The 21560-nt window shown below is 51.4% G+C and overlaps 1 protein-coding gene across 1 annotated transcript in view; it reads left to right on the plus strand.

Annotated features, from left to right (window-relative positions):
- Nucleotides 1-21560, plus strand: part of NSD1 (nuclear receptor binding SET domain protein 1) — a 110669-nt gene that overhangs the window by 62553 nt on the left and 26556 nt on the right. Inside the window, exons 5-11 of the mRNA XM_029913399.1 lie at nucleotides 4236-4357; nucleotides 4509-4827; nucleotides 10246-10355; nucleotides 12846-12921; nucleotides 14327-14445; nucleotides 20664-20807; nucleotides 21322-21445. Of these exons, the coding sequence (XP_029769259.1) occupies nucleotides 4236-4357; nucleotides 4509-4827; nucleotides 10246-10355; nucleotides 12846-12921; nucleotides 14327-14445; nucleotides 20664-20807; nucleotides 21322-21445 (1014 nt within the window). The remainder of the gene's footprint in view (nucleotides 1-4235; nucleotides 4358-4508; nucleotides 4828-10245; nucleotides 10356-12845; nucleotides 12922-14326; nucleotides 14446-20663; nucleotides 20808-21321; nucleotides 21446-21560) is intronic.

Genomic DNA, 21560 nt, shown 5'->3' on the forward strand with positions numbered 1-21560 from the left:
AATGGCTGATATTTTTAAGAAAGTAATCTGGCTGGCGAATGAGGTGGTCTGACTGTTCAATTGAGTCTCTTCGTACAGATCAATCCTGTGAGCTAAAATATTAAATAACCATTTGATAGTGCAGTGCTACATGCTGTGTGCGGGGTGGTGGTGGTGGCATAGAACGTTCTTGGCTTCCAGGCCAGCTATGCACCGGGGCCTGTACCTCACCCTGACAGCACCCTACATGGTGCATTGCTGCCTGCTGGAGAGAGCTGTTGTAAGCAAACAGGGATTGTCGCTTCACTTGTGGCGCAGGTAGATTTTTTTTGTACTTATGTAAGCATGAAGTCTCAATAAGGCACCGAGATTCTGCCCGGCCTCCCACTGTTCCCACTTTGTTATGAAGTGCCTCAGTTAAAAAATAAATAGAATAGCCCCTCCTACGCACACATGGAGGTGCACAAAAAGCTCATGAAGGAGGAAGATATTTTTGGTTTGTTCCTAAGATTCTGAGCTCTGGAGAGACTGAAGTGATCAGATTTTAAACGTTCCGTGACTAATGGGAATCTCCTGAGAAGGTTGTTTAATGATTCAACGAGGAAAGATGGAAAGTCAGTAGAACAGCATTGCTCAAAAACCAGTGGTGGCGTGTCTCAAAGAGCAAAGGGGGAAGTAAGTGTTGTGGCGTCCTGCTCCAATAGCCTATTGCGTAGAAAGCTATTCATTGCTGCTTACAAGGTTTAGGTGTGTTGCACGGCAATACAGCACAGGCTATTAGGAGTCTTGTCAGAGGTTTAGCTAAGAGTTTAAAAGAGCTGGCTGAGGAACTCGCTGGACGATCAGTGTCGATGGTCAGTAAGGCTTGGAGCACTGGAGAAGTTCCACAAAACTAATGTGCCAATATTTAAAACTACTAAATGGAATGACTGGGGTAGTTATAGGCCTGGAACCCTGACACACATATCTGCAAGACAATGGAGTAGATGGTATGGGACTCATTAGTAAAGAATTTAACAGGGGAAGTGTAATTAATGCAGATCAACATGGGTTTATGGAAAATAGATCCTGTCAAACTAACTTGCTATCTTTTTTTAAGATTACAGGTTTTGTTGATAAAGGTAGTAGTGTTGATGTAATAGACTTCTGTAAGGCATTTGAGTTGGTATCACAGAACATTTTGATTAAAAATTAGAATGACATAAAATGCACATGACACACATTAAACTGATTAAAAACTGACTAATAGGTCTCAAAATAACAGAGGGTCCTGTGGCACCTTTAAGACTAACAGAAGTATTGGGAGCATAAGCTTTCGTGGGTAAGAACCTCACTTCTGACTTGCATCTGAAGAAGTGAGGTTCTTACCCACGAAAGCTTATGCTCCCAATACTTCTGTTAGTCTTAAAGGTGCCACAGGACCCTCTGTTGCTTTTTACAGATTCAGACTAACAGGGCTACCCCTCTGATACAGGTCTCAAAATGTAATAGTAAACGGGGAATTCTCCATCAAGTGGGTGTCTTCCTAGAGGGGTCCAGCAGGGAATGGTTCTTGGCCCTATGCTATTGATAATTTTTATCAATGACCAGGAAGAAACAAAAATCTTGACTGATAAAGTTTGCAGATGACACACTAATTGCAGAGTGGAAAATAATAAAGAGTACGGGTTGCTGATACAGAGCGACAGGGATCTCTTTGTGAACTGGGGCCAAGCAAACTATGCATTTTAATACGCTTAAATGTAAATGATAGATCTAGGAACCAAGACTGTAGGCCATACTTACACAATAAGGGACTCTGTCTTGGGAGACAGCGACTGAAAATGTTTGGGGGTCGTGATGGATAATCAGCTGAGCATGAGCTCCCAGTGAGATGCTGTGATCAAAAGGGCTAAGGTGATCCTTGGATGCATAAACGGGGTAATCTCAAGTAGAAATAGGGAGGTTATTTACTTCTGGGAAAATTCTGCGCCCCTGCAGCGCAGCAGAAAAATTCCTGTCCCCCACCCCGCAGATTCCCTTTGCTTCCTTGCAGATAAAATGGTTTCTGTGGGGAAGCAAAGAGAAGCTGCACTAGTACTCACTCACCCCTCCCTGGTAGCTCAGGGCGGGAGAGGTAAATCAATCAGGGGCGAGGGGTCTGGGGATTCCCTGGCCACCCAGGAACGTTGGTCTCCATCCTCCTGCTCTCTCTCTCTTCCCCCCCCCCCCCAACCTGGGACTGAGTTCCCCCTCCCCCTTCCCTGCATGGAGCAGCCAGGGCTGGGTCAGATCAAGCCCCAGAAACTTCCCCTAGCTGCAGGAAGCTCTGCACCGTGGGATGTATGTGTGTGTGTCTGGCTGCACGGGGGGGGGGGGGGGGGGGGGGCCCAGCGGGGGGGTGTCTGGATGCATAGGGGTTGGGTGGATGTGGAGCAGCTCACTGTACAGTGACCCCTTGTTGCAACCGGAACCCCTCCCCACTGAGCCCCCTCCGCATCAGGATCCCCCTGCACCCAGAACTCCACCACCAAGCCCCCCAAACCTCCACCCTGCCGAGCCTCACCCCCTGCATCAGGCGCCTCCCACACCCAGAACCCCATCCTAATGAGTCCCAACCAATTGCACCCTGAACCCCAGTTCCCCTCCCCCCCCACTGAGCTCTAACCACCTTCACCTGGACTCCTCTGCAGAGTCCCATTCCCCCTGCACCCAGAACCCCGTACTGCGCCCCCATGCATCCAGATTCCCCCCTGCACCCAGACCCCCCCACCGAGCTGTCTGCATCCAGATTGCGCCACACACAACCGTGGTACTCTTGAGGGAATTCTGCACTGAAAAATTAAATTTTGCTAAGTTCTGCATATTTTAATTGTCAAAATAACACAGAAACACAACAATATAATCACACCATTTTCAATTCTTTTGGTAATTTATTTCAAAATACTTGTCAGCAAATAATTGAAAATGGTGTGATTATATTGTGTTATTTTGACAAATAAAATACGCAGATTTTAAAATATTGTGTGCAGAATATTTATTTTTTTGGCGCAGAATTCCCTCAGGATTAGTTTTTTTTACCTCCGTATTTGGCACTGGTGCGGCCACTGCTGGAATCCTGTGCCCAGTTCTGGTGTCCACAGTTCAGTAAGAATGTTGATAAATTGGGGAGGGTTCAGAGTAGATCCACAAGAATGATGAAAGGGTTAGAAAACCTGCCTCAGAGTGACAGACTCAAAGAGTTCAATCTGTTCAGTTTAACAAAGAGAAGGTTAAGGGGTGACGTGATTACGGTCTACAAGTATCTACATGAGGAACAAATATTTAATAATTTGCTCTTCAGTCTAGCAGAGAGAGCTCTAACATGATCCAGTGGCTGGAAATTGAAGCTAGACAAATTCAGATGGGAAATAAGGCATATGTTTTTTTAACAGGAAGGGTGACTAACCACGAACAATTTACTGAGGGTTGTGATGGATTCTCCATCACTGGCAATTTTTAAATCAAGGCTGGATGTTGTTCTAACAGTACTGTTCTAGCAGTTATTGTGGGGCAGGTCTCTGGCCTGGGCTATGCAGGAGGTCACACTAGATGACCACAATGGTTCCTTCTTGCTTCGGAATCTATGAATGGAAGCGTTTTTATCATTTATTTTTCTGTAATACTACAATGCTTTGCAAACTATGGAAGGCAGGTCTGTGCCCTGAGGAACGTGCAGTGTGTAGGATCTGCTGGTGAGCTCTCTCTGACTGCCAGTGAGAGTTCAGGGTGCCTGGCTCTCTTGGGCACTTTTGAAAATCTCACCCACTGTGCCAAGAAAGGGTTAATAAGTTAGGAACTAGAATCTACACTGCAGTGAAAGACCCACAGTTGGCCGGGATCAGCCGACTCGGGCTTGGGCTGTGGGGTATAAAATTGCAGTGTAGACTCAGGGCTCTGAGGCCCTGGGAGGGGCAGGGTCCCAGAACCCAGGCTCCAGCCCAAGCCTGAATGTCTACACTGCATTTTTATAGCCCAGCGAGACAGTCAGCTGACCCAGCCAGCTGCGGTTGTGCCACAAGGCTTATGTCACAGTGCAGACAGGCCTTAAAGATAACGATTTGTCCAAGAGAATCAAGTGAAGGACTTTTCTCCTCTGGATTACACTGCCCTTTCTTCATGGTGCTTCCGGAAAACAGTGCTGGAGCAACCTCTACGGACAGGCTAGATGGGGAGTTCATGCCAGCCTTTTGCTCTTCTCAGAAACTTCATCCTGAAGCTGTTTTCTTTTTTCATAGCATATTCAGAAAAGAAACGCCTTAGAAAGCCGAGCAAACGGCTTCTGGAATATGCAGAAGAATATGATCAGATATTTGCACCTAAGAAAAAATCAAAGAAGGGCCAGGAGCAATTGCAAAGGGTAGGTGAGAGCGTTGTGCTGCTAACTCCCATTCTGTGGTTTTGCTCTCGGGCTCTGGTTTGTATCCCCGCAGTATGTTGTTTGTGTTCTCGCTGTGCATAGCAAGGGGCAGGTTAAACCCACTTCCATCTGTATCTGTTGCTGCTGCTAGGTGAGTTCCCGGGAGAGGTCTGAGTTCAAGGGAGAGGAAAGGCTTTCAGCACGATGCAGTCGTGGAAGTGATCTCCGGAATGTGCAGCTGGAGCAGAACCCTCTGGTGTCAACTCCATCTTCCTCTTCAACCAAAGATGCTCCTCCAGTCCTTGAAGCAGAACATTTGCTGTTAGAAGAGCCAGTTTCCCGTTCCTCTGAGCCCACTGACCTACTCATAGATGGACATTCAGACTTGCCGGAGCTGATGTTATCTTCCCCTGATGTGTCTGAAGTTTCTGCTTGTTCTCTGGAGGCAGAGGAACGTTTCCTGAAATCAGGTAAGCGATATGCAGCATGCCTCCCTTCTGAAACGCGTGAGTCTGCTTTGCATCTAGCAGCAGGAATTCTGACTCAGAGCTGTGTTGGAAAGCTGAGGAACTGCTCTCTGATTTCTGTTTTGTTAAACTCAGTAATGTGGCTGTAAGCGAGCAAGCATAAATTATAAACTTGGTAGCCAAATGAACCAGTTGCTCACTTCACGTTTCCTAGCATTGTCCATAACGTGATGTGCTCTCCGCATACTACGTGTTTATCCAAACCTGGGTATTCAGAACTCCCTCTTCTTCATCGAGTGCTTGTTTCATGTCCATTCCAATCAAGTGTGTGCATGCCGCATGCACTACAGCCGGAAGATTTTCCCCCTAGCAGCATCCGTAGGGTCGGCCTGGGCGCTCCCTGGAGTCGCGCCTTCATGGTGCCCAATATAGGGCCCTGCCAACCGGCCACCCCCTCAGTTCCTTCTTATCGCCAGTGATGGCTAGCTGGAACTTTCTTCGCTCCTGCTTCTGCAAGCGCCTTTAGCAGTGTCCCTCCTCCGTGTGCAGTAACCAGTGCCGACAGCGCGCGAGTCGGCTCCTAGAAAGGAGACTAAGGGCTCCCGGCACCGACACAGCACTGAACATTAGACTTCTGGTAGGTGCTGATCTGTATCCCCGGTGCCCCAGAAGAAAAAAAGGCAGGAGAGAGGGCGCTCTCCCCCTTCTAAGCCTAAGGAGCCAACGGCAGGGAGGCTTCAGCCCATCCAGCCTACTTTGGGCCCGGCAGCTCCCAGGGGCTCGTCAACTCCTGCCCCGCAAGGAGTCCAGTCGAGTCCGGCCTATTATCATTCTCCGGATTGTCAAGGATGGGACATTCAACTCCCCTCCACTCCGGAGACTTTTTTAAGGCAGCGCAGGACCTTGTTTGCCTGACGGCTCCGCCTTCCCCAAGGAAGGACGAGGCACCAGTGTCAGCCAGGCTGCCTATCCCTCTAGGGGCAAGCCGGCGATGATGTCATGCTGCTCCCCATCTCCAGCACGCCACTCCCCAGCGCCAACCACCCACGGGGCAGAAAACGGCATCAGTTCCCAGAGGTTTGGCACCGCTCTTCGGCACCAGCCAGTACCACTCCTCTGTGGTCATCTTTTTCAGAGTCCTATCGTTCGGATAGGTCCAGCAGCAGGAGGTCTAGATCTTGGCGACACCATGCAGGCATTTCAGGCCGCAATGTCCGCGGTTTTACCAGCAAAACGGACAGAACAGTTCCTGGAGGAGGAATAGGAGAGGCGGGAAGAGGCCACACCCATCCTCAGGCCAGAGCTCTGGCCAGACCAAGTCTTCTGCAGGCCAGAAACAGGCCTTTTGAAGGCGCGCATGAGGACGACTTACCAGATCGAGAACTGGATCTACCCCACCTTACCTTCTTGTCCCGACTATCCCCTTTCTACCGTGCATGGTCCTCGGACCGCTGGGTGCTCCGCACGGTAGAGAGGGGATACTCCATCCAATTCTGTGCCCTCTTGCCCTTCCGCCCTCTTGCCCTTCCACCCCCCTTCCCTGTCCCTCTTCAGGGAGCCCTCTCATGAGCAACTCCTTACACAGGAGATGCACTCACTCCTTTCGCTAGGGGCAGTGGAAGAGGTTCCTCAGGAGCAGAAGGACGAGGGCTTCTATTCCCGGTACTTCCTAATACCGAAAGCCAAAGGAGGGCTCAGGCCCGTCCTAGATCTGCGAGAACTCAACAAGTTTGTGAAGAAACTCAAATTCCACATGGTCTCTTTGGCCTCCATCATCTCCTCACTGGATCAAGGAGACTGGTATGCCGCCCTTGACTTGAAGGACGCGTACTTTCACATAGCGATAACTCCGTCCCACAGAAAATACCTCAGGTTTGTGGTGAACAACACCCACTACCAGTTCACAGTCCTCCCGTTTGGCCTGTCAGCGGCACCCCGAGTATTCACCAAGTGCACGCAGGCGACGGGTACCTCAATGACTGGCTGATCAAGGGCCACTCCAGGGCTCAGGTAGAGAGGCAAGTCGCCTTCATAAGAATGACATTCGACGAACTGGGCCCCCTACTGAACAAGAGAAAATCAAAGCTGTCCCTGGTTCAGAGGATAGGGTTTGTAGGGGCGGTGCTGGACTCAACACAGGCCAGGGTGTTCCTTCCCGAAGTGAGATTTTGAGTCCTCAGCGACATCATTCGAGGTCTCAGGCAGTTCCCCATCACCACAGCAAATAATTGCCCGAAACTTCTAGGACACAGGGCTGCGTGTAGCTACGTAGTACAGCATGCCAGACTCGACTTCGACCTCTTCAGTCATGGCTAGCGTCAATGTATCGGCCAGCCCAGGACAGTTTGGACAGGATCGTAACCCTGCCTTGCCCGGTACTCGACTCCCTCCTGTGGTGGCTCGACCCGCAGGTAGTATGTGCAGGGGGGTCCCCTTCACCAGCCCCCAGCCATCCCTCTTGCTAGTGACAGACATGTCAGACTTTGGGCTTGGGGGCACATCTGGGAGAGCTCAGGACACAAGGCCTCTGGCCTCAGGCGGCTCTCGCTCTACACATCAATGTCAGGGAGCTGAGAGCGGCGTGCCTGGCATGCCAGACTTTCAGAGTCCACCTAGCAAGGAGATGTATATCAGTCAGAACAGACAACACCATGGCAATGTTTTATATCAACAAACGGGGGTGCACACTCCTCTCTCCTGTGCCAGGAAGCCCTCATGCTTTGGGACTTCTGTGTAGAGCGCTCAATACACCTGCAATCATTGTACCTCCCTGGAATACAGAATGAGCTGGCGGACAGCCTCAGCAGGTTGTTCCACGGCCACGAGTGGTCCCTTCGCCCGGATGTCGTTAACTCAATCTTCCATCAGTGGGGCTTTCCCCAAGTAGATCTGTTTGCCACGCGACGCAGCAGGAGGTGTCAGCGATTCTGCTCCTTCCTGAGTCACAGCCCAGGCTCCATCGCAGATGTGTTCCTCTTCCCATTGGGAGGCCGTCTCCTATACATGTTCCCGCCCGTCCCTCTTGTTCACAAGGTGCTCCTCAAGATTCGCAGGGACCGAGCTCTGGTGATATTGATAGCTCCAGCGTGGCCCCGCCAGCACTGGTACACATCACTCCTGGACATGTCCGTGGAAACCCCGGTCACCCTGCCACTCTTCCCGGACCTAATAATGCAGGATCACGGCCGCCTCCAACATCCGAACCTCAAGTCGCTCCACCTCACCGCGTGGAAGCTCCATGGCTGAACGCAGGGGAGCTCTCCTGCCCTGATCAAGTCAGACAAGTTCTCCTTGGCAGCAGGAAACCCTCCACGAGAGCCACCTACCTTGCCAAGTGTGGAAGAGATTTTCAATCTGGTCGGAGCAGCACCTCCCGTCCCCGACGCTCACCTCAGTGCCACTTACACTGGACTATCTTCTCCCTCTCAAGCAGCAAGGGCTGTCAATGTCATCAGTAAGGGTTCACTTGGCCTCCATCTCCACCTTCCACCCAGGTGCAGAGGGCTGCTCGGTCTTTGCCAACCCATTGGTCAGCTGTTTCCGAAAAGGTCTCGACAGGCTATACCCACAGGTCCGACAGCCTATCCCGGCTTGGAACCTCAATCTGGTCCTTTCCAGGCTTACGGGATCGCCATTCGAGCCCTTGGTGGCGTGCTTCCTGCTCTCTCTCTCATACAAGGTGGCGTTTCTGGTAGCGATAACCTTAGCCAGGAGGTGTCTGAGCTAGGCCCTAACATCAGAGCCCCCTTACACTATGTTCCATAAGGACAAGGTTCAGCTCAGTTCTCACCCAGCTTTTCTCCCAAAGGTTGTCTCCCAGTTTCACCTCAACCAGGACATCTTCCTCCTTGTATTCGACCCTAAGCCGCACTCCAGCGCCAGGGAGCAGAGGCTTCACTCGTAGGTCCACAGAGCACTAGCCTCCTACATCGAGAGAACGAAGCCGTTCTGAAGGTCCGTCCAGTTATTCGTGGCAGTGGCGGACAGAATGAAAAGTCTTCCTGTCTCCTCTCAGCGTATCTCGACATGGATCACGTCCTGCATTTGGGAGTGCTACAACTTGGCAAAGGTGCCTGCTCCTTCAATCACCGTGCACTCCACCAGGGCTCAGGCCTCCTTAGTGGCATTCCTGGCACAGGTTCCCACCCAGGAAATCTGCAGAGCAGTGACGTGGTCCTCCATACACTCTTTCGCCACGCACTATGCGATCACCCAGCAGGCCAGAGATGAGCCGTGCTCCAGTCAGTTGAAGACTCCGACCCCACCTCCTGAACTTAGGCTTGTGAGTCACTTGATTGGAATTGACATGAACAAGCACTCGAAGAAGAAAAAACGGTTACTCACCTTCTTGTAACTGTTCTTCGAGATGTGTTGTTCATGTCCATTCCAATACCCGCCCTCCTACCCCTCTGTCGGAGCAGCCGGCAAGAAGGAACTGAGGGGGCGGTGGGTTGGCAGAGCTCTATATTGGACACCATGAAGGTGCGACTCCAGGGGGTGCCCAGGCCGACCCGAGGGATGTTGCTAGGGGAAAAAATCTTCCGGCTGGCGTGCACGCAGTGCGCACACACCTGATTGGAATGGACATGAACAACACCTCTCGAAGAACAACAGCTATGAGACGGTAACCGTTTTTTCTGATCATGTTTATCTCTGCATGGATGCTGCTTGCAACAGTTATATTCCTGTTAGTCTGAAAGTTTTTTGAGGTCCCCAAAACATTTTGGATAAACAGGATCATAGTGTAGTTGCTGCATCTGTACGAAGCAGGTGCTTGAGTTAGACTTGATCTGTCCCCGTGATTGCAAGACCAGAAGCACTGTAGCTATGGTCTGAAGAAACTGCCCCAAACGCTTATACCAGCAACTGGACCCTCACTCACCTAAATGCACCAATACAGAATCAAATATAGAAGTACATAAAATGTAATTTTTGAAGCCATACCAACCTGATGGTAATATGTGAACACATAACGGTACAGACAGCTGGTGTTCCGGATGGAGGTGGAGATATGTGGGTGGTGGAAGGGAACTCGCCGAGGTGGAGAAGGGGACTGGTGAGGGGTGGTCAGTGGACTGTTGAATGATGTAGCTGTTGATTGCCTGGTTTTCTCTAAGTTGCGTTGCTGGCGTGTGCTGTCTGACCTGACAGCTCCAATTTTTCTGTGAGTTCGATGATGTTGTTTAAACATCAATATTGTGGTAAAACCTAAAGAGCACAGCCAGATTGAGGTGTGTAACGCTGGGTGCTCCACACATGTAAAATACCTAATAGTCACGGCCTCAGAGAGCCTACAGTCTGAGACACAAGGGGTAGCAGGCAGATGAGGTTTTAAATGTCAGTTAGTATCTGATAATGGATTTTGTTAGTCTGAATCCAGTTAAAGAAATTGTATTTTCCCTAACTAGAACTTTATTGCAGGGAACTTGGAGAGGAAGCGTCAGAGGAAGCCAACTAAGAAGCTCTTGGAATCCAATGATTTGGATGCTGTGTTTATGCCAAAGAAGGAGGGGTGGACTCCTCCAAAGAAGGTACATTCCTTCCAGCGGACCCTGAATGCTAGCTGGCAATTAAATACCAGACACCAGATTGTGTCTCTAGCTGGCTGCAGATATGAACTATGATGTAATAATGTGGATCTCAGGCTCTTGGGGTAGCAGTATGTCCTCGGCTACAGTGACAGCTCATGATTTTTGGGAAATGCTCAGTGCAAATCGATTCAGAACATGTTATACAAAATCTCCTTATAAATTCATCCCAACTAGCATTGCTTCCCGACAGTACTAACAAAAACCTGCCAGCACCAGGCCAAGTTTAGCCATATGAGCCCTGTGCTGAGTCGCCAGATTTTGGTCTGTGTAGTACGGTGAATAAAACAATTGAAGTTAGATAAGGAGGGAAACAACTTTGCTTCTTATGAGGACTGGATAGTTTCTGCTGTGAAACATCCCTCTCCTTTAATTTGCATTGGCAAAGGAAACTCCAGGATCTCAGCAGGACACCCAGGTGGAAGTGCTCTATAGTAGACTTCCGGTTGGAGAGCAGGGAGTCTCCATGCATTCTATTCTGTTGCTGCTTGATCTTGATCCTGAGGTCCTTGCCCCAAAATTTTCATATACCAAACTTTCTCTGAAGTGGGGATGACATTTCTTTCATTACCCTCCTCTGCGAGTTGGTGAACATCAGACTGTGTCTTAGCTGGGTCTCCTCAAACCTGTACTTTAAATTGATGGGGTTCCGATGGTATGAAATATTCAAATTGCTCTCTATGGCATTGGATTCTGATGTTTAAAGGAGAATCACCCATTGGTCTCTAATGTTCACCAGGCAACATGATTTCAAAAAATGAGATAAAAAGACTCCGACTTTAAGGGCAGAAGGGACCATCATGATCATCTAGTCTGACCTCCTGCCCATCGCAGACCACCGAACCTCCCCACCCACTCCTGTAATAAACCCCTAAACTGTGGCTGAGTTACTGACGTCCTCAAATCATGATTTAAAGACTTCAAGTGACAGAGAATCCACCGAAACCGGCGAGTGACCCATGCCCCATGCTGCAGAGGAAGGCGAAAAACCTCACATGGTCTCTGCCAATCTGACCTGGTGCAAAATTCCTTCTCAACCCGAAATATGGTGATCAGTGGGCTAGAACCACCAGCCTGACACTCGGGAAGGAATTGTGTGTAGTAACTCAGAGCCTTCCTCTTCTAGTGCCCCAACTCCGGCCTTTGGAGATGTTCACTAATAGTAGTCATGGATGAGCCATGTGGCCCTACAGGCAACCCCAACATAGCACCCCTTCTATAGCAAGCTCAGTCTGGAAGCCTGTTAGTTTTTTTTTGTCCCCACTGCTCCCCTGGAAAGGCTGTTCCAGAACTTCTCTCCTCCGATGGTTAAAAACCTTTATCTAATTTCAAGCCTAAACTTGTTGATGGCCAGTTTATATCCATTTGTTCTTGTGCCAGCAGTGGCCCTTAACTTAAATAACTCCTCTCCCTCCCTCGTGTTTATCCCTCGGATATATGTATAGAGAGGCACCAGATCTCCCCTAGGCCTTCATTTGGTTAGGCTAAACAAGCCAAGCTCTGTGAGTCTCCTCTCATAAGGATCATTCTAGTAGCCCCTCTCTGCACCTGTTCCAGTTTGAATTCATCTTTCTTACACACGGGAGACCAGAATTGTGCATGCATTTTAGGTTTTGTGCCTACCCAAGAGCCCTTGCCAATTTTTGTGGGTTTATAATTGCATTTTCCTGTTTCGAAAGATGTTTCTCTCTCCCTTGTTGCCGCGTGAAGTCCCCCAGACAATGGGATTGTTAATGTTAGTGGTGCGGCAGCACCATGAGATCAGTGCCCCGTTGTCCTAAGCCCTGTACGAATGTATGGCAAAGAGACAGGCTCTGTCCCAGTGAGCTCGCTGGCTATGTGTACGATGAGAGACAACAGGTGGATTCAACAAACAGACGGGGAGCACAAGGAGCCAGTGAGATGACACTGGTCAGCATGATCAGCAGCAGCCAGAGCACTCCCGCTGCCCAGCCAGCGTTGACTTGCTATATGCAAAGATTCGTCCGACACACAGCAAACGAATTGAAAGTTGACAGGGTCCTGTTTTCTCTGATCTCCTTCGATTCGTTGGAATCTGAGGGTACATCTACACTTACCTCCGGGTCCGACGGCAGGCAGTCGACGTTCTGGGATCGATCCCGGAAGTGCTCGCCGTCGACGCCGATACTCCAGCTCGGCGAGAGGAGTACGCGGCATCAACGGGGGAGCCTGCCTGCCGCGTCTGGACCCGCGGTAAGTTCGGACTAAGGTACTTCGAATTCAGCTACGTTATTAACGTAGCTGAATTTGCGTACCTTAGTCCGAAGTGGGGGGGTAGTGTGGACCAGGCCTGAGATATTACTTGTAACAGCAGTTCATAAAAATGTTCAGCTTGAGTTGCTCAGGAAAACACATCTCCTTGCTCGTATCTGAATGCCACTGGTAAATTGTTTCAATCTTGTTTATTCCCAGTGTTTTGATGCTGGCCCTCTGGAGAGTGACCTTTCTGAATTTTATGCCACACCCCAGTTTTTGGATCTCGGAGAAGGTAGGAAACACGAGGCATCTGCAATGAAGCAAGGAGTTCCTGGTGCCATTCCTGGGGTGGGGTGTGCCAGGGCTCTTGGCAAACCACGTTCGTTAGTGCCTGTGGCAGCAGAGCGTGTGTGTGTAGCGCCCAGTCAGGGCCTACAGAGGGCATTTACCTCTCAGGAGAACTGAATGATTTGTTCGAAGTTGTGCCCCCCCCCCCACCTCCCCGTAAGCTCTGTAAAGTGTGAAATTGGTGAAGAGAGCACGGTACAGCTGTGAGTGGCACTCTGTGTCCAGAGCACTGGCCTGGGTGGGGCTGGGGTTAGATGGATGCTTTCAGTTTGTTCAGATAGAGGTTTCTCAGTGCAGTTTTTTTCCTGAGGTCCTGCCAAGTTGTTACTGATGATGATCTTTTTTTGGGTACCGAAATTTAGGGATTTCTGTCTCTCCTGAAAGCCAGTTTTGAAAGCCCTATATTCTGGAAGGGAGGAGGCAGTGGGAATTTCCATGACCCCCTAAAGACGGTGGCCTGTGGAACCAGATTGGCTTTTTCTCTAGCACCTGTCACCATGCAGGTGCCAAGCCAGCACGTTACACATTGCTGTGACTGAATACGGACGGTGGATATTGTGTGCTCAGTAATCGCTCTCGCGCTGCCTGGGCAGCGACCGAAGGAGTAATGCCCTGGACTCTCAATTTGATTGCTTTCATTTATCAAAAGATGGCAGTGCATCTTCCCTTTCCTGTGGGCGGTGGAGACACTGGACACAAACACCTTCCATGGAAGGCAGCGTCTCTACTGCTCAGTGCCCCTCCAGGCCAAGGCCCAGTGTGGGATTCACACCCCTAGCCATTGGCCCAAAGTGAGGGTGTTACTGAGTGCGTCTCTTGCGGCTGTTGTGGGGGCCTTGTGCCACAGGGAGCCCTGCACCAGGCTCAGTGGGGGCCGGTCTGCCAGCAGAGAATTGTGCAGTTGTAGTGCACTTTTTCCCTCCCTTGAGCCAAAGTCAAGGAAGTTTGAGTTGCAACACTTAGGGAAGAGGGACAATTGATCAGCATTTGGATTAATAACTTTAAAATCTCTAAACCTCTCGCAGTGCTTCCCCGCTGGGGTCTCGGAGAGCAGGAATGGCTTTGTTTGGTTTTGGCATGGCAGCAGGAAAACTCAATCTGAATCCCCATTTCCCAGGTCCATGCCCCTGTGAGGGGCTGCAGGAACAGGTGGTGTCACCAGTACAGCCATTTGGGAATTGCATTCCAAGGCATTGCCTGCAGGCTTGTACTGGGCCTGGCCTCATTATCTGTTCGTGCAGTGGGACGAGTTCGGAGCTTCCTAGCCTGAACTGCAGGATTCACTGCACTGCTCATGGCCAGGAGAACCGTTATTTCTCCATTGTCTTGACACGTGTCTCTCCCATCAGCTCCTGACAGACTCCCTGAGAAGCAGAGAAAGCGCAAGAGACAGCGATACTCCCCAGCCACAGCGCATTACAAGAAAGGGCGGAGTGAAGATGCACTGGGGGAAGCTCCCAGTTCTGAGGTACTGCTAGTCCTCCTAGGTGTTGCAAACTTAATCAAGGAACCCTTTAACCTCCTCTCTCCTTCCTCAAAGTGTCGTCTGAAAAACCAACTCGGCAGCATTTGCTTGGCTAGATGGGGGAGAGGAGCGTTGCTCTGAGTGTAAACGGAATGTGTCACTTCGAATTAGCAGTTGTTTTTTAAAGACCCCTGAAGCTTGGGCTTAATTTTGGGGCTGTTGCTCAGCTGATTTCACCGTGAGCGACGGTTCTAAGCAGTGACCGAGCAGAATTTGATCGGTAGTTTTGCATTGCCAGTTCGGAAGGTTTTTCGTTCAAATGAAAGGCCTTGGCTGCTGCATCTGGGAATGCTGCCTTCTTGCGTATTGATCAGCAGTACGAACGTATCCTACGCTGCATTCGCCTTTCATCTGCGTTCTGCACTCCAGCATTAGCTGCAGAGCTGTGGAAGAGGGTCCTGAGAGCCATTTGCGAGGTCAGGGCTCTTGGTTGCTTTCTGGCAACCCCTTGTTAAAATTCTGCCCCCAATCCAGAGGTCAGAGTTGGGGTGTTTCCCCTGCCCCCAGTGGGTCACTCCCTCTTTGAAAGCGCCCTGCCAGAGACCGCTCATAACAGTATCTCTGACAGCCACATTTCGCCTTTTAGGAGTGAGCCAGGTCTCACCAAGACATGACCTGGGAGAGGAGGGACACCTCTGGTACTCCCATTTCAAATGGCACAACGTGAACAGCACCCAGTGCTCTCAGGATGTATGTCAGGAGCCAGTGGTCGGCATTTCTTATCACTCTGTTGCTGTAATGGCTCCCAGTGGTTCATAGCTTTTCACCCGAGCAAGGCTAACCGCTTTGCTGTCCCCTGCCATGGCGGTCCCCCCTGTGCAGTGCTAGTGGAGCTGGCAAGCACAGGTGTGCAGGTAGCCTTCCCACCTCTTCCTCGCCGGGCCCCAGTCATGGCAGCGGTGGCCTTTCTGCGGTAGTTTCTGCTGGCCTGGGAACAAGTTTTCCGAGGCCCTGTACAGCTCATTGTGCGCTGTTTCCTGCCAGCTTCCACTTGCTTGTGATTGCTGTGTGTTCTAGCGCGCCAGTTCCAGAGCAGGTCTCCTAGCAGCCATGGTGTGAGCCTGCTGCCATCTGGCCTCCGAGAGATGTCTGGACACTTGCGAGTATCTAGGGTGACAAGGAGATCCCGTCACAGCTGAACTCTGTCATTCAGAGTGCCCTGGACTGTGAGTGGGTGTCCAGATGGCTTGCCAGCAGGGTAGCCCTCACTCGGGTGGACAGTGTGGGGAGACGGACGCACCTGAAGGTCCAGTACAGCAAAGTGTGGAAGAATAACAGCTGCTCTGGGGCAGAGGAAACCTGCTCCTTTCGTGCAAGACTGTATTTTCTGCTCTCGCCTGCCTGTGAAACCTGACGCACTGTTGGACAGCGCCAGGCAGGGCGGGGTGACAGCGCTGGGGTGGGCAAGTCCGGGATATGGCTCAGGCTCCCCAGGACTCTTCAGTGAATCGTAGGCTGCAGAGACAGCGGCAGAAGGTTCAGGAAGAGAGGCCTGCCCTTTGTACGAGGTACGTGGCTGTTCTTTATTTTCACTGACCAGGGCTGGTTTGGCAGACTCGGGGCGGGGGGAGGGCGGCGGCAATGTGTCTGGTTCTTATGAGAAATGTTCAGTTGCAAACTCATGAGAGCAGAAGTCTCCCTCCCACTGTGCACATGGCGACTTCCTACTCCACCCCCTGCCCAGCTGGGTCCGCTCCAGCAGGTTCAGCCACCCCTTCTACATTTGGCTGCTTGGAGCATTGTTCCAAGCCAGAGCAGAAGTCCCAGGCCCTCAGTGTACAGTGACTGGCTTAGCCATGCATGTGCCTGGACTCAAAAGGGCAGCCAAGCAGGATGGGTTTTTCGGTCAAACCCTGAAATACACAAGATGTCCTGGCAGGAGTATTCTACTGCAGTAAACCACACCTGGGGCAGCATGGCCCCACACACAGGCTACATTGTCTCTGTTGGCCCCACACCAAAGCAGTGCACTATTTATCTGCTCTTGTCTAGCTGCACACCTATTTCATTCTGCTTTCCACTGAAAGCATGAAATGCAGGCATAAGCATTACTGATAGCAAACTGCTCGAGGTCAGCCATGAGCAACAGGTTTGGAATGATGGCCCTATCTAAAGCCCGCAGTGCTCCTCTGCAAACATGGGGCAGCAGTCCAGCAGAGAGAATTTCCCCCCAGATTTCAGAGCAGTCTCTGGTAATCTTTGCCCAGCTAGATGACTAATCAGATCAGGAGTAATACTAATTTCCAGATCCCTCAGGGAAATGCCTGGTGCCTCTCCAGCTCCTTGAGCATGTTCTCATGTGTTATCCAGGAGAATAACCCAAGCCCTTGCCCTCGCTTGCTCAGATAGGTCCTGTGAGTGGCACTGGAATCCCAAAGTGAGCAGGAACCAGAACTATTGCATTCCTTGGTATTCCAAGGGTTTCCAGCGTCAGTAAACCTATTAACCCTCTTCTTCTTCTTCGTTACAGGGACCACTGCTGCGTCGCTGAGCAGGAGAGGGATCGGGCGTCTGAGAACATCAGGGGGCTAAACGCCTCACCAGTCCTTGGGGGAAATGGAGAACAAAAGGATCTGTCCCTGGAGCTGCAGGGGGATGTGCAAAGGGGACTCTGCTCGGATGTGCAGCTTCCAGGCAGAAGAAGCCAAGTGGGGAAAAGAGGACTCTGACGTAATACGTCCCTCATGGCAGAGAAAGGAGGAGGCAGGAGCAAGCATTCCAGAGGGAATGAATGCCTGAGAAAGCACATTCAAAGACACAGCCAGTTAGTGCCATTATCCCATTAACAGGCCCCTGCATCTGCCCTGTACAGACCACCGCCTCGTATAGTGCTGCAGTACAGGATGGTGGCAACTAATTTGGGTCTGTGCCATACTGGTCTGTTCCTTCCTGTGCATTCCCATGGCATTCTATCCCTGCCAACGAGTTGGACAGAGCGACTCAGGCTCCCTGGGACACTATCGTCCGCAGAAGTGCCTGGTGTGTAGTATTGTGGTTTTGATCTAGTTTGTTGTTGCTGCTGAGCTTCCACTTTTGTGTGCTTAATAAACATGGTTTGCTCCATTTATCTCTGTCCTGTACTTCAGTGTGCTGTCCGTGCATCCCTACTTCGCTCCAGAACTCCTCCCTACAAACTCCTGTCAGGTTAAAAATGTCTGCAGTGACGGTGGCATCTACACAAGGAGAAACGCACTAGCAAAGGAGGCAGTGATTAGGGCTGCAGATCTCTCGTGGTGTTTTTTAAATCAAAAATCACAGAGCAGCCCTGGGAAATGTAGTAAGAATCAAAGGGGTCTGGGGAAATGGTGTGTGACATCACAGGCTGGAAAAGTCAACTCTCTGTAGCTCTTTATATAAAATACACATTTTTTCAAGTTTTCAAGTTCAATCCACTTTATGACAGTGGTTCCCAAACTTTTTAGCATGGTGACCCACCAACTTCATATTGTCTTTTATTGTGCCCCACCCAGGGTCCAGATTCCTGGGGGAGTCCCCAACAGGCCAGCATCCTTCCCCTCTGCCGCTGCCTCCCCTCCCCCCCCTCTGCTCCTGAGGGGACACTGACCACCCACAACAGCACCCTCTGCCCCTGCACCACAACCCTAATCCTGGCCTGGTGCGGAGGAGAGGGCCCCAGGGAGGGGGACTGGAAATTGAATCCACCCTGCATTCACCCTCCAGCAACAGCTCCTGTTCCCTGGGGCTGGGCTTGGCTTCCCCTTCCAGCCATTGCACTGGTGCAGGGGTTGCCGTCCCTCTCAGGTTTGGCCCAGCCATTCCTCGGTCATGATAACAGAGCAGCAGCCAGGCCAAATTTGAGTGAGTGGCACTGCAGCCCTGAATGTCAGTTTGCAGTGCCACTTACTCAGATCTGGCCCAGCTGCCTCGGTCATCATAGAGGGCGGCCAGACCAAACTTGAGCAGCGCTGCCAACCCATGCCCCAGGTTGCAGTTCCCATAGCAGGGAGCCAGGTTCAGCCTCATGGGACAGGAGCTACTGCTCGCTCCCCGGGGCTCACCCTCCGCTCCACACCAGGTCAGCGACCCAGCATTTGGGAAACCAGCTTCAGTAAAGTCAGAGACACAAGGAAAAGCCCTCGTCAAACAGAAAAATCACAGTATCTGTGACATTGTTACCACCATGACAAACCTGCAGCCCTAGCGATGGTGTTTAACAGCAGGGAACGCTGACATTTGCACACCTCAACATAATCCATCCCCGCTGCTTTCTCTGCCCAGACAAAAGATGTGGCCCCAGCGTCTCAGTTTTGTTTGCACACCAGGTGCAAGTCATTGCTTTGGGTGGCATTGCTTTTCAGTCTGGCTGCGAATGATTGCTGCAAGAATACTTCAGCCTTTGCAGAATACAGCAGACAGCTGTGAGGGGACTCGTGTTCCTGACTGTCCTGGCATGTCACCAGCACCTTCCTCTTGCTTTGAGCTTTCCAAATGCACACTGGACCACCACTCTGTGCCTTCTGAGTGTGCAGATGTACTCAGGGTATGGCTTGGTGAGCCAGGGGAGCAGCGGGTATGCAGTGATTCTGTGACACCTCCCTGTCTATGCTGTGGGAAGAGTGCGAGTCTGTCTGCTTCTGAAAAGAGCAGAGTTCTCAAAAATCCTTGCGTGATGCATGTGCCAGGCCATCTTATTGCCTGTCAGAACCAGGCACAGGGCTCCTCTAGGGCTTGCCCACCTTGGAGTGACAGCCTTTCTGGGCTAGATGGGAATGGGCACAGGATAGGCACATGCAATGCACCTACACTCCAACAAAGCAGAGGCATAGCGAGTGCCCTCCGTACCCTCCGACCGGAGGGGGCCCCGCAAGGAAGGGGGCCCCTAAAAGTGGCAAAATAAATACCGCATTCCAGTTTCTGCATTGTAAGGGGCCCCGCCCGGACATATGTTCGGAGGGGGCCACCGTTCGGAGGGGGCCACGTTCTTTGTTGCTACGGCCCTGCAACAAAGTTCAGTGAGTCCAATTGCTCAGATCCCTCAAGGATCTCAGGCACATTTGCCATCTTGCTCCCATGCCCCTGCCACACTTGGTGTATTGCCATGCACACCTTCATCCCCATGGCACCCACGGGACATTCCCAACCCCAGGCAGTGCCCCGGGGACCTGGCTTCCATAAGAGAATTGGAACTCTCCTTTCCTTGTGGTCTGCTGCTGCAGTGTGGGGGCCAGCTCCCCACAGAGATGCAGACAGGCTCTCCTTCCCAGGCCTGAAGAGTAGCTCTGTGTGAGCGCGAAAGCTGGTCTCTCTCCCCAACACAGGTGGGGCCAATAAAAGATCTCACCTCCCCCACCTGGTTTGGAAGTTCTGCAGCTGCTGCTGCTCGTCTCGGACCTTGCAAGGAGCTGTTGACTTAGCTCACCGAGGGATGTGCTGGATTCTCATCACTTGAAGTCTTTACAGCAAGATTGGATTTTTTCTGAAAGATGCTTTAGTGCCACTGGCAGTTGTGGCCTGTGCGGTGCAGGAGATCAAGCTAAATGATCAGAAGGGTCCCTTCTGGCCGTAGAATCCAGCCTTGCACGTGGCTGCAGAATAGAACTGCACCCTAAACGAGACAGCTCGGGTGGACTCGCTGCACTGGCGCAGTGCCACTGGATCAGTTACTAGCAAGCTGGTTCTCTAGCATCGCTACAGCCAACCTCCCTAGTTCAAATACTGTCCGTGTGTTCCTGGCGCTCTGACATGCACAATGAAATAATGGTTGCTTTGACCATGCTCTGCTCATTTGCATCTCATCCAGTGGAATGTGTATGCAGTGCCTTGAGGAAGCTTTCTGGGCCAGATCGGCAGCTCCAGGCCTGTTCTGGCACCAAACTGAGTGTTTCTATTGGGTCAGGTTGGGGCAGAATTAATCCAGAGAGAGAGCCCCATGAAGATGGGTCGTGGGCAGCAAGCTAGCCAAATTGAATACCTGTGGTTAAAGCACAAACCAAAGCTTCCTCCCTCATGAAACCTCAGAGCGGAACAGTGCGGAGGGCATTTTCCCCAGGGCATTAAGGGCCCTCTGCGGGCAGGATGAGAGTTAGAGGCACTGCTTGCAGCCCAGCTGAAAACCTGTATGTGCTTGATAGCCAAACTAACAGTCCAGAGGGTGGGCCAGGAAATACTGACCGTCCGAATTCTGGATTTCTTTTCTAAAGGGGGAGATACCTATCCATGGGAGTGCTGCAAGCCCCAAGGAGCTCAATGAGGATGGGTCTGAGAATGACCATGGAGTGCCTTCATCCAAAAGGATGCAGGGGGAGCGAGGAGGAGGAGCAGCCCTCAAGGAGAACGTTTGTCAGGTAGGGAGCTAAGATCTTTGGGTGAACCTTTGCAGCACTATCGGTGGTGTTGGGCAGCTGTGCAGCACACTAATACCCTGTCTAACAAGGCAACCTTGAAGCAGATCTGATTGAGTTAACCAATGTTCTCCGGATCCTTGGTGATGGCCCCTTTTGTCCGGAGCCTTGGCTGTCCAGTTATTCATGTGCCTTGCACTGCCTGGACACTTTGCACCTCCCTTGTGTGTAGATGCGGCATGACTGCTCTGCAGTGCCCGTCCCTCCTGCAGCGGGCTCTGGGGCATTGTCCCTGCAGCGGTGGGGTGGGAGCGAGGTGGCTGGGAATGAAGTGGGATGTATTTAAGCCATTGCCTCACAGTGGGGACTCAGGAAGAAGTGTAGCGGTGGCACTCTGAGCTGGCGTGAAGGGATTTCTGCAGGGTTTTCTCGTGGTAGTCTCAGCCAGCTGCATGCCTTGTGTGTATCTAGCCAGGGGTTTGTCCCAGAAGTAACGCTGTGTTCCCTCCCCACACAGATCTGTGAGAAGCCGGGGGAGTTGTTGCTGTGTGAAGCGCAGTGCTGTGGTGCTTTCCACCTGCGGTGCCTCGGGCTCTCAGAAATGCCGAAGGGCAAGTTCATCTGCAATGAGTGTTCAACAGGTACGGCGCCAGGTGGGAGGGCAGGCCGCTTGCTGGGGGCTCGCGTGGGGCTGCTTTCAAGTGTGCCATTGGCGGAAGGCATGAGACAAATGGCCAGGGCCAGAGAGCATGGAGA

The sequence above is a fragment of the Terrapene carolina genome, unplaced genomic scaffold, assembly GCF_002925995.2.
Source record: "Terrapene carolina triunguis isolate 2854851 unplaced genomic scaffold, T_m_triunguis-2.0 Scaffold629, whole genome shotgun sequence".
In the NCBI taxonomy this organism is placed as follows: domain Eukaryota; kingdom Metazoa; phylum Chordata; order Testudines; family Emydidae; genus Terrapene; species Terrapene triunguis.